We start from the raw sequence: 12,098 nt of genomic DNA on the forward strand, positions 1-12,098 counted from the left end.
GTGTGGCACTGGGTAGGGCAAACGTCTGACCCTCGCTTGTTTGGTATCAGCTGGATCTGTTAATTTACTGTTCTAGGTTGGATGAAGATGGGAAAGTGCTAACTCCAGAGGAGCTGCTTTATCGGGTAAGATGTTCTAGTGTTTTAATTGGCTGTGGTGATGTCATGAAGGTGTCTTTATGATGGGACAGTCTGTTTTCAGGGTCTAATGATGGGAACCTGTGATGAGCCCAGAGGGCTGTGTCTTCCAGCAGGTGGCAATCTAGAGTCCTTTCACTCTCATTGCCTCTAAGGCCCAAATGCTTTGGTTAGAATACAGTGGTGCCCCGCAAGACGAATGCCTCACAAGACGGAGCTAGACGAAAGAGTTTCCGTTTTGGAGGTGCTTGGCTTGCTTCGCAAGATGACAATGCCTTGCGAGTTCCTGCGGGGGTTTTTTCCCCTCCCCCACCCCTTTTTCTAAGCCGCTAAGCTGCTTATCAGCTCATCCGATCAGCAGATAAGCCGCTAAAAGCGCTAATAGCGCTAATCCGTCAATGGGCTTGCTTCGCAAGACGAAAAAACCGCTAGACGAAGAGAATCACAGAACGGATTCTTTTCATCTTGTGAGGCACCACTGTACCTTCTGCATGCAGTTTGAGCTTTTTGGCTCCCAGGAGAGAAAGGCTGCCGAGTAAGAATCCATATAACTCCCTTTTCCCCCTTTGCAGGCGGTGCAGTCTGTCAACATGTCCCATGATGCAGTACATGCCCAGATGGATGTGAAGCTTCGTTCTCTTATCTGCATTGGACTGAAGTGAGTCTTCCACTTCTTTTTCATACAAGGCTGCTTTTGCTAGCAGAGAACAGGAGCCTAATGGGTGGCTTAGATTGGGCTTCATCAGCAGGGGCTGTGAGCTGTCAGCCTAAGGTGTGATCTGCTCTACTGCTTCCGAGCCACAAGGTCTTCCACCTTTTATTTTCCCTGAGTTTCCTTATGCAGTGGCAATGGAACATGTGTGTGTGTGTGCTAGTAACTTTCCCTGTGCCTTGTTTTTCAGTGAGCAGGTGCTGCATTTGTGGCTTGAGGTGTTGTGCTCTAGCCTGCAGACTGTGGAGAAATGGTTCCATCTCTGGTCATTCTTGCGCAGTCCTGGCTGGGTGCAGATCAAGTGTGAGCTCAGGTGGGTGGAACCTCCTTTTCCCCACTTTATTTTACTGCCCAACTCCACCTCCTGGTAGCTGCAGCCTTATGTAAGTGAATGAAATCATACTTGGCTATGTCATACAGGGAGAGAGGGTATGCTAATTGCTTTCATTGCCCAATCTTAGCCTCCTTGGGAGGAATAGGTCTTTATGAGCAAGGTTAATGGGGGTACATTGTGATAAGCTCATCAGTCATTATCCTAGCAGAATAGGATTTGATCCCCCCCCCCGCCCTTGCCATCATACACCACCAAACCTCCTTGGTTGCCACAGCCAGCATCTCCAGAAAAATAGAAAATAACCAGTTGTCACAGCTCACATGAAGATGCATCAGCCAGGCTGGCTCATGGAAGAGTAAAATAAGGGCTCATCCACCCTTCTGCTTGCCCCGACACTTTCCCAATCCCTGTTTGCTGCTGGATTGGGTCAATCTGCTGAAAACCTGATGTTCCATTTCAGCGGCAAATGCGATTTTCCCAGGGGAAATCAGTGGGGCAAGCAGAAGTGTGGACAACTACTAAGAGGAAACTGCTCAGAGTTTCTACATTGGGAAGGCTTTTTGCCTTAGATGATCATGAATGAGAAGACATAAACACAGGGGAACGGGTACACTTGCACTTCAGCTGTAGTAGAGCCGAGTAGAAAGCAAACTACAAAGGAGTTAGTCTGTGTGCAGCAAAACTAGGAGAAAACGTATTGATTACTGAAGTACCTGAGTTTTGTATTTCATAAGGACAGTTAGACCTGGAAGCATGCTTATTCGGTTAGGTAAATCATACAACTTGTCTCCTATGTTCTTACACAGCCGTCAATTGTGACCGTGGCACTGCCAAGTGCTCTAAGTAAGGATGCTGGGAATCCTTTTTAAAGTGAAGTATTGTCTCTTAAATAGATGTGGCAGTATATGTTTCACATCAGCTGTGTTAAACAGTTCAGGTCTAGATTTTTCTCAAGTGTTTTTTAAAGAGCCACTTTTAAAAAACACCACCAAGCACCCACGCCTGTTTTCTTTCTTGCTTCTTCACTTCTTTAGAATGTCAAATGATTTGAAGACTTGATTTGTGGCAGTAGACAGATACAATGTTTTGCAGTTCTTGCACAATTTTTAACTGTAAGAACAGAATGAAATAAATGTGTCAGAACTTAATGTGGGTTTCAGTTTGATTACTTTGCCTATAGTGTTTGCATAGCCCTCCTTTTAAGCTCTCTTAATGGTTGATATGTTCTGTTGCAGAGTCCTCAGTAAATTTGCATTCAGCCTTTCTCAGGATTGGGAACTCCCTGTAAAAAGAGAGGTAAGCATGTGTCCCTTTAGTCAATCAACAGCCCATGCATTTGCATCAACCCCAGTTTAGGGTTAGACTGTGTTCTCTCTTATATTTGCATAGGGGGCTGAGGTACAGCAGGCTAATCTTTGCCCCAGCCTGGACCCTTTTGTTTTCCGGGATGGTATGGTGGTGGGCCCTGAAGCACACACACACACAGTACATACATATTAGCGACAATGTATGTGAAAAAACCCTTTGCCTTCCTTTTTTAGGAGAAGAAGAAACCACTGAAGGAAGGAGTCCAGGACATGCTTGTGAAGCACCATCTCTTTAGCTGGGACATAGATGGGTGATTCTTTGGCCTCAGTTTGGACTTCTCGGATGACATCAAACCATTGGCATATTCTCCTCCCTCGCAGCCTGTTCCCCCTTCAGTCTGTCCCTCTCACCAACAGTCTTTGCTTGTCAAGAGTTCTCTTGTGGACTGGAATCAGTTTGCTTAACAGGTGGGCAGTAGCATATTGAAGAGAGCAGGGGTTGTGCTGCATTGTTTGAAACTGTGGCTGTCTAGCTTCCCTCTCCCATGGTGTCACTAACTTGATTGTGCAGAGCATGTGCATATTATGGAAGTAATGTACCACTCAGGAGTCTGTGCCCCTTGGATACCAAGCCTGTTCAAGGCCTGCTGGTCTGGGCAAGAGGGAAGACAGTAATGTTAGACAGAAAGTTGTCTAGGTGTGGTGTACAGCAAGAGGGGATTCCCCCAAGGTTAACCAGTCTAGCTGTTAAGATTCATTTATGGCAGGGAGAGGAGACCAACAGATTCCAAGTTCCTCCAAGGCTCACTTTATTCATGATGGTTATTTTCTTACATACACTAACATGTGAAACACCCCTTATTAGTGTGTGTCTGAAAGAGAAACTGTGATTCATGACTAGTTTTCCCAGGTGCTACAGTGTATGAATGGCTGGGCTACTGCCACAAAGTGCCTAAAATGGCTAGCTGGTTTAAAACTGCCTTGGGTGGAGCAGCAGGAGCCTAGCCTTTAATTCTGGCTCTTAGCTGAACAGCATCAGTTCATTTTAGCCTGGAACTTTGTAAAAAGAGAGAGAGATTACCAAAAGATGTAAAATGTATCCAGAAATCTCTGTATATTTTGATGTAGCTTAGCAGGAAATGGATTCAGGACCGAGATGGCTCAGGGAGTCAACTGCAACCTACACTGATGATGATGGTAGAGGCTGCAAGACAGGAGCACAATCACTTGTCATTTTGGTTTCTAAGTAACTTGCACATCTTGTGACTAAGACAGTAATAGGGAAGTAGGACTGCTTTTCAGATGCCTTTAGCCTTATTTCTGTTCTCCTGAGTTATGTGGAAGTATTAGTAGTTGGAAGGAAAAATTGACACTTCTGCGAATGATTCTAGGATTTGAATGTTAAGTAAATCAGCCTTGAAATATTGTGTTTCTTATTCAGTGAATAGTACTGTTGCAGTCTGGTCAGCTAGAATATACTGACTGTGACCTGGATGAGAATAGATTGCAAGCCCCTTTCCCCATAGTTGCATTCTGTTCTACTACTGGATAATTTGCCACACTTCTTTCAAGGTGCTGTTTCTAGGAAGGAGAAACTGTCACAATAGTGTGAAATGGCTCTTCATCCCTCCACAAATGTTGAATGCCTTTGCTGTCTTTTCACCATGGCACGTATCAGTATCCATTATGCCATGACCAAAGATGAGATGTACAAAGATGTTACAACACAATTTTTTTTAATAAAATGGATTTTTCAAATAACTGAAAAAATAATTTGATTTATCCATAATATTCATTCCATACCCTTTTCCAGTTGCATGTTCACTCCAGGTCCAATACTATAGCACTGCTTAAGCCTCTTGCGGGTGCTGATAACCCCTTTCATTGATGCATAGTGGAATAAGTGTGCGTGCTAATCAAATACAAGCAGTGGTTATCAGCAGAAGAGTGCGTACATTCAAACCAAAGGAAGACCCTTAGACTCTTGTTTTACTTTGGGGATATAAAAGGAGAATTTAGGGAACTTATTTTATAAGCCATGTGTTTTTAGACACTGGCAAAAAAGCCCATCTTAATACCAGTCACTTTCTCGTTCCACAAAAGAGTAGTATTCCTAAAATGGGCTTAACCCATAGCACTTTTCTTCATAATTTTACACTAGACATGTTTACCCTTTCAAAACCAGGCAGCTGTTGGGGATAGCACTTTCAGCAAAAACCCACTGCTGCTGCTAAAGCAGCCCTGATCTGGCCAACAAGTACTTTCCAGTCTAAACTCATTAACTGCTCTTATTCTGAAAACAGGTAAGATGATACTACTGAACCAGATCCTCTCCCCACAATAAGTTGGCTTATTCTGCTTTTCTATACTGTGAACAATCCCAAGTCTAGATCCAACCTTCCCAATCAGTGATAGACTGAGTGACAATATTAGTAGTACGTCTTGAAGAGTATACAAGAAATACGCCACCTTCAGCAGCCATTAATCTAATTTCCAAAACAGTCATATTTTACTGAATGAAATAAGACTCACGTGCAGTTGGCAATTTCAGGATAATGGCTAATCACATAACTAATATTCTCTTCCATTCCATTCATCATAAAAGGGGGTGTTTACGATATGTTATGTAGACTTGATAAAATATAAGAGAAACAGAAGGGGCTCCTGGATCCTGTCAAATGACAGGACCCTCCTTCCTTCTGCTTTGGGGTGAAAGGCAGTGCCAGCAGACACATTTAACTACGTATTTTCTATGGGAGGGAAAGAGACTAATAGAAATACAATTTCCTTTGAGTGACATGTGCAATAAGGCTAAAGCTGGTAGTCTAAGGACCAAATCCTCTTTCCCACCAAACCACAGGCTAAAATACCAGCTCCCCAACAGTTTACCACACAGTAGGAGCTAAAGGGAAGTAACTACCCCCTAACCAGGTAGATAACTTCATCTGCTTTCCAAAAACAAAACAAGTTTTATAACGGCTATATACAGAAATTTTACCAGCTATAAATGAAACCAGGTATCAAGAGGCAAGACTGTGGTTTCTAACCATTATCTTAACCACACAGCAGCAGGGACTATGGCTACAGGAAAGTTCCTCTGTGCAATGAAAGACATGCAACTCCTTAGGCAAGCAGCACCAAAAACACTTGCCTCAGAGAGGAGGTTAGTGCTCATGCTCTCGGAGATCAGCTGAACTCTCCAAACGGAAGTGGAGCCACAACCCTTAACCTACAGCCAAGACCAGACATCCCCATGACACCAACCTCCACATCAGAGAAAGCTACACTTCATATGCAGGAAAACCCTTGGGATGAGTAGCTGAAATGAAACCCATGAACAGCATAAGCACTAAGAACAGGAGCATAGTGCAGCTCATCTGCTCCAGTGCTTATGTTTCCCAAAGGCCCAAACTTCACAGAGCGCCACCACTTTGAACAAGTAAGTTCTAGCCAACTAGGTTTCCTAGGCAGGGTTATTAAGAGGAGGTGGCAGAGCTATTAAAGGGGGCTAGGAGTATCATCCCCGATGCAGCTGTCTTGAATCATAACCAAATGAGTACCTGAGACAACAATGTCAGGTGAGATACAACAGCTAGGGCATACAGCCGCCTCTTAAGTTTTAGTGGAACAAGGGCTACATGCAGGAATTAGCAGGCCAAAGGAAGATGGCTATTATCTAAGCTGTGGCACATAACTTGGGCTTGGCTTTCTTGCCAGGCAGAAAGCACCTATACTATGGCATTGTTAGGGAAATGCTCTTGGAACAGGATCCTCATCCATATAAGCAGAAACCTCATTAGTCCTATACTCATCCTCCCACCTCCTCATCTCCAAAGATGGCCAAATTAACTTTTGCCAAGTTTTAAAAAAGCACAATTGCTTTCTAACAAGGCAGACTGAAGGTCAGGAAGAAAGCCTGGTTTCTCCAGTAAGTTCTTCCAAACTGCTTTTGATTCTTGGCTTCGAACTAAATCCTCAACCCCACCCAGAGGCAGCATTCCATTCTGAAAACCTCCAACAAGTCATACAACTGGTACGACCACTGAACATTTGAGGAAAGGACCATGCCTTAGTCCACCAATAGCTATGAGAAGTGTGGTAGCTTGCCTGAGGTTGAATCAGAAGACATCACTGGTACGTGCCCTTGGCTCTAGCTTCATGAAAGCTGGTCAAAATGCAGGGCTCTTAAGAAAGAGGCGACTTTCACTTAAGATCCCATCCATGTCCTACAACCCAGCTGTACTGCTCCCCTGAAGTCTGCATGCTCAGAGAGCTATAAGCAAGAATCCCAGTGCAGCTGTAAATCATGTCCATCAAGGAAATCTGTGGAGAAGAGGCTAGGTGTTGCAGTACTGAGGGGGGTGAGGCTCATCACTGGCCCTCCTGACAGCTCCAACCAATCCATACTGTCCAAGTTAGCCTCTCCCAGGTCCAAGCTTGGTTCCCCAGTAGACTCAGGGGCAAAGTGCAATTCTGATGTGTCCATAGGTGAAGATGGGTGGTCCAGGATAGCTGAACTGCTTAGCATCTCGCTGTAGAGGTCAATTAGGGACAGAGGCTCAGGTCCATCAGGGCCAGCTGTCAGCAAGGGGAGGCCAGTGCTGCTTACCAAGAAGTCTTCCAGCCTGCCTGCTGGGGTGGGATTAATAGAGCTGGTGTGGCTCATGGGCACTTGCAGGGGGAGCTCTGAGGAATGGTGGCTGTTGGACGGAGAAGGGCATCCTGGGGAAATAGTGGCGCCTTTCCTTCCTGGGGAAGATTGCTCCTTGAACTGAGCTGAAATCTCTGAGAGAGAAAAAAAGCACTTAAATCCATGGATGCTTGCAATATTTTTGCTGCTCCTAAACATGGCCACAAGTCTTAGGGCTGTGCAAGTGCTGCAAAGAACCCATGAGCACTGCTGCAGATTAAGCTGCTACATCCTTTTGAAATCTGCTAAGTGGCACAAATGTCTCTTTCAGCACCAAGTGTACACACAAACCTACAAAGGAAATTTGCCCCTTAAACTGGCTTCAAACAAAGGCTCATTAGTGTTCTCTTTCAGATGGCGAGCCTCACTGCTGCAGAAGCCACAGAAGTCCCTAACATAAATCCAAATTGTCTACTTACCTCCATGCTCAATTAAGATGTCAAACAGGTCATCCATTTGCTGACTGGAACACCCATTTTCCTGAAAAAGAAGGAACGGGTGCTTATTTAGACATTGCATTCACCAGCTATGCAGCAACACTTATCTTCCAATGATCTTCTGGCCAAACTGCACATTCACCAGACTGTCAGTGTCACTTAGCAAAAATGGCACAACCACAGCCTTGGTATGAAGGGTGGACACTTGCAATCTGTGTCCTACCGCAAATAAATGGAAGATGGCTCTAACCCTAGGGAGGCTGTTGCATATTTGATTCCTGAGAATTTCAGGACTGACAGACAAAGCGTGCACTATTTTTGCAAAACAGCACCAACACCAACATGCTTCTGATTTGTCAACACAAAGGAGCTACTCGCACCTCAAGGGGCTTTGGCTGCTGCTTCACGGCCTCTTCATAACCTGGTGGTTCTTTCATCAACACGGAAGAGGCAGGGAGAGGCAAAGGTGGTGGAGTACCAAAGAAGGATGAGTTCTGCTGCTCAAGATCCATTTGGGGTGGAGATGGAGGAGATGGAGATCCTGGCTGCGAGAGAAGCTGTGAAGAAAGAAGAAGAAAAGCAATGAACAATATTCCCAGATGGGCCATTTGCACGCATCCTCAGCATACAAACCTCCCTTCTCAGATAATTCACAGTGGAGCCTCTGATGTTACCTTTCCTGCTTCCCTCTTCATAGGCATCATAGCTACTTGCACCACGGTCAAGGGTATACAATGCATGACCTCATCTGATTCAACATTGACTTGCCTGGCTCAGGAAGTACTGCATTTCTGCAACACAGCAATTTTCCTGCAGGCCAGATCCAAGTCCTACATTTTGCAGAGCACAAAGTTTCTCATGAAACGTTCCCCACCAATCCACCCCTGCTTCAGTTCTGCCATTATTTGTCGGTTATGGGAGCAGGAGAGGTCAGGTCCCAGTGCCCAGGACAAGCAAGTACATGTATACATTTCCAAATACCTCCCCTAAACAAAAAGAGAATGTTGGAATGTTGGAAGCAGCATCATTTCAGTAGGACACACATTTCTAGAGGCCTGGCCTATGACATCTATTGCCTCATGTTCCCCAACATATTCATCTGAACTGGAGTGGGGCTTGTTGGCAGGGTACCTTTTGGGGCATGCTGGACTGGCCAGTTTTACCACTTGTTTTCATGGGTCCTTTGTGAAAGCCATTCACGAAGAAGGGCTGCAAGTTGGGGGGCGAAGAAAAAGACAAGACTGTTTGAGGCAGCTGCCCTGTGACCATCTGCAGGCCTGGCTTCTGAACCTATGGAGAGGCACAAGGGATAGGAAACAGAAGGGAAAAGTCAGACTCAGGCTGGTCCAAAGAGTAGTACCACATGCCAAGTGTATTCCCAAAGCACCCAGGCAAAGCTGGGCATAATCCTCAGCAAACATGAAGAAAAAAGATTCTATGCTAAAAGAAACATTCCAGATGAGAAGCATGGCATTAAGAGTCCCTCTGAAGGAGAAGGTACATAGCTTGGGGGTATGTCTGGACCCATTACTGTCATTTGAGGCTCAACTGGCATCAGGGGTACTGAGTGTCCTCTATCAGCTTCAACTGGAGGCTCAGCTATGTCCCTGACTTGTATTGTCTATGCTCTGGTAGCCTCTGGCTGGACTACTGCAGTGCACTATAAGTGGAGCTGCCTTTGAAGACAGCTTAGGTTATTTACCAAGGTGGGATGGTGTTTGTTTACGACATTTATATACCATCCTGATCTTTCAATGCAGCTCAAAGAGGTGTACATGGTTCTCCTCCCCATTTCATCCTCACAACAACTCTGCAAGGTAGGCTAGGCTAAGAGATGGTGACTGGCCCAAAATCACCCAATGAGCTTCATTATTTATTATATTATTTATAGAAATTATATACCGCCCTATACATGGAGGTCTCAGGGCAGCTCACAGAACAAAATTCATGGCTGAGTGGGGATTCAAACCCTGTTCTCCCAGGTCCTAGTCCAGCACTCTAATATATAACACCACTTCTGGCACAACTGCGCCGGATACTAATTAGTTTCCAGGCACAATTCAAAGTGCTACTTGCCCTAAAATGCAAGATGTTAGCTGACCACCTGTTTTGTTCCCTACCTTCTTAATGGGCTCCACTGGCGGTGGCTGCAGAGGCGACTGGGAGCTGCTTACAGGTTGTTGGATAGATGTTTTCACAGGTGGTGAGGACACTCTCTGAGAGAGAAGGATACACAACATTTTAGAGTTTTTTAACACACCCCACACCTGAAAAGTCAATCTTTAGATCTAGTTGCTGGAGACGCAAATTAAATATGAAATGACATTGTTGACAGAAGTCATGCGCAGGAGTGGAATTGTGAGTTCGGTTCCAGACCACTGCAATAAATTGAGTATTACAATAAAGCAAGTTACTTTTTTCTTTTAGTTTCTTAGTGCACATAAAAGTTAAGTTTACACTGTACTGTAGTCCAGCCTGCCTGCAGGGAGGGCCGGAGGGGGAAAAACCTGGCTCTAGCCTGTGGCCAGAAGAGGGATGGCAGTGGTGGGGGGCTTCCTTCAGGCAACTCAGTAATTGTAATCAACCGATCAATACATTGATGCTACTCCCAAAGAGAATTCCCAGCCATTCTTTGTAGAGATCATTTTGTGCTGACATGCCACTTCCATAATTACAAGCACAACTACAGGAATTAAGACTATTCAATTCTAAAGCAATGTGATTTGAGTCTGTTCATTGTTTGAAAGCCCTCCTCTGGTTAGATAGACAGCCTTCATTCAAGAATCATCACTGTATGTATACCTACCCTCAATGGCAAGGGACAGCTCCCCGCTTTTTCCTGAGGCGAGAGGCCCTGCCTCTCAGCATTCTGATTGGTCACGGTGAGAACTATGTGAGTGCCAGTGGAATCTGTGATGAGGGTGGGGGGAGGGGCTCCTTTGATGAGGTTACTGAAGCCTGCACCTTGCTGGCCAATGAAGAAGCTTGAGGTCTGGCTTGGCGGCTCAGTTTCGGCAGCTGGCACCTCTTGCTTCACCATCACTGCTTTCTTTGGCACTGAACTTTCATCTGAGGTGTCCATTTGGCTAGTGGTCTGTGTGGGTTTTGATTGGTCGGTTTGGCAGTTGGGCTGCCCTGAAGATTGGCAACTCAGAAAGCCCTTTTCACTCTTGACACGGATGCCAAAAGTCAGCGGCTCGGGGACTGTGGCTGTGCCCTCTTCTCCAACAGAGGTGGCAGGCAGGAGCTGCTGAGACCGCTTTTCTTTCTCCAGCTGCAGCTTCAGCATCTCCACCAGCTGCTGCTTCTGTTTCAACATGCGGGTGAGCTCCTCAATCTGCTTATCTTTCTCCTGCAACATCTGGTCTTTATCCTGGACCTCCATGTCTTGCTGACTGTTGTTGCAGCAGAGCTCTGCCTTGGATGATGAATTAAAGCTGCAAGTGGTGCCTTTGGAGCTCTCTTCCTTCACCAGAAATTGCACGGGAGATGCTTGCAAGGTAAGCTGAGTCAGGGGAGAGGTCACCATCTCCCCAAAGGCATCCCCACTGGTCGAATTCTCATCCCCGGCACTCATCAGGGAGCGCTCTGAGGGGGTGGGCGACACAGGAGGAGTCGAGCCTGTGCTACCAAACTTCATCACACCATTGCCAGTGACTGTGGCCACAACAACTTCGGCTGAAGTAATGCCAGCGCTGACCAGGGCAGGCCCTGTGCTCAGCCTGGCAGCTGGGAAGGCCACCACCACATCTGCAGCCTTGGGGAGAATTGCTGTATTGGGTTTTGGAGCGGCAGCTGCTCGGCCAGCTGCACCGTTCTGCTCCTGATAAGCCTTGAGCCGCTCAATTAGATCCATCTTGGTGCCTGACACAGGCAGCGCTCTTAGCTTCAACTCTTGCTTCAGCTCTGCCACCTAACATAAAACAGTTTGCAGTCAATCAAAAGCCATATCGGCTAGAACAATCTCGTTTACAACACCTACTTCAATTCGTATGCAGCAATGTATACAGTTCCAAAAGAATCTAAAATACTGTAAGAACAATACAAAATAGTAATTAAAATAACTAGCTCATCTTTTAAAAATTTAAATAACTGAATAGGCCTCAATAGGCATAATCATCCTATATTTAGCACAAAGATGGTGAACCTCTGGCCCTCCAGATGTTGAATTCCAGCTGCCATCATTCATGACTAAGGTGACCAATGCTCAGGGTTAACACAAGGAGGAGTTCAAGGATATCTTGAGGGTTACAGGTTCTCCATCTTTCATTTACCACTTGCTGCCAGGTCCACAACTATCAGTCCAAGAGTTTCATCACAAAAGCAGGAAGGCCACTTACTTATTCAACCATCTGGTCTGAATACCAATACTGACCATCAAGTTCAGTGCTAATAGCAGCAACAGCACTTATTTTAACAAATTTATATCCTACCTTTCTAAAAGAAAATATGTGCTCACTCTTTCTTGTAACATTTATACC

The 12,098-nt window shown here is 45.5% G+C and overlaps 2 protein-coding genes across 5 annotated transcripts in view; one reads left to right on the plus strand and one right to left on the minus strand.

The window, feature by feature from the left end:
- The window catches only part of SGSM3 (small G protein signaling modulator 3), a 29,295-nt gene extending 25,035 nt beyond the window's left edge, over positions 1-4,260 (plus strand). Inside the window, exons 19-23 of one of the 2 annotated variants that reach the window (XM_083462310.1) lie at positions 77-125; positions 710-795; positions 1,040-1,162; positions 2,419-2,479; positions 2,725-4,260. In XM_083462310.1, the coding sequence (XP_083318436.1) occupies positions 77-125; positions 710-795; positions 1,040-1,162; positions 2,419-2,479; positions 2,725-2,805 (400 nt within the window). In that variant the 3' untranslated portion in view covers positions 2,806-4,260. The remainder of the gene's footprint in view (positions 1-76; positions 126-709; positions 796-1,039; positions 1,163-2,418; positions 2,480-2,724) is intronic. The other variant, XM_083462311.1, reaches the window with a different exon arrangement.
- MRTFA (myocardin related transcription factor A) overlaps positions 4,210-12,098 on the minus strand; it is an 80,934-nt gene continuing 73,045 nt past the window's right edge. For all 3 annotated transcript variants that reach the window (XM_083462286.1, XM_083462284.1, XM_083462285.1), the window contains 6 exons: positions 10,424-11,530; positions 9,738-9,833; positions 8,749-8,907; positions 7,998-8,174; positions 7,600-7,660; positions 4,210-7,275 (listed from right to left, as the gene is read on the minus strand). In XM_083462286.1, the coding sequence (XP_083318412.1) occupies positions 6,764-7,275; positions 7,600-7,660; positions 7,998-8,174; positions 8,749-8,907; positions 9,738-9,833; positions 10,424-11,530 (2,112 nt within the window). In that variant the 3' untranslated portion in view covers positions 4,210-6,763. The remainder of the gene's footprint in view (positions 7,276-7,599; positions 7,661-7,997; positions 8,175-8,748; positions 8,908-9,737; positions 9,834-10,423; positions 11,531-12,098) is intronic.

Source organism: Podarcis liolepis, assembly GCF_965112155.1.
Source record: "Podarcis liolepis genome assembly, chromosome: 10".
NCBI classification, from domain to species: domain Eukaryota; kingdom Metazoa; phylum Chordata; class Lepidosauria; order Squamata; family Lacertidae; genus Podarcis; species Podarcis liolepis.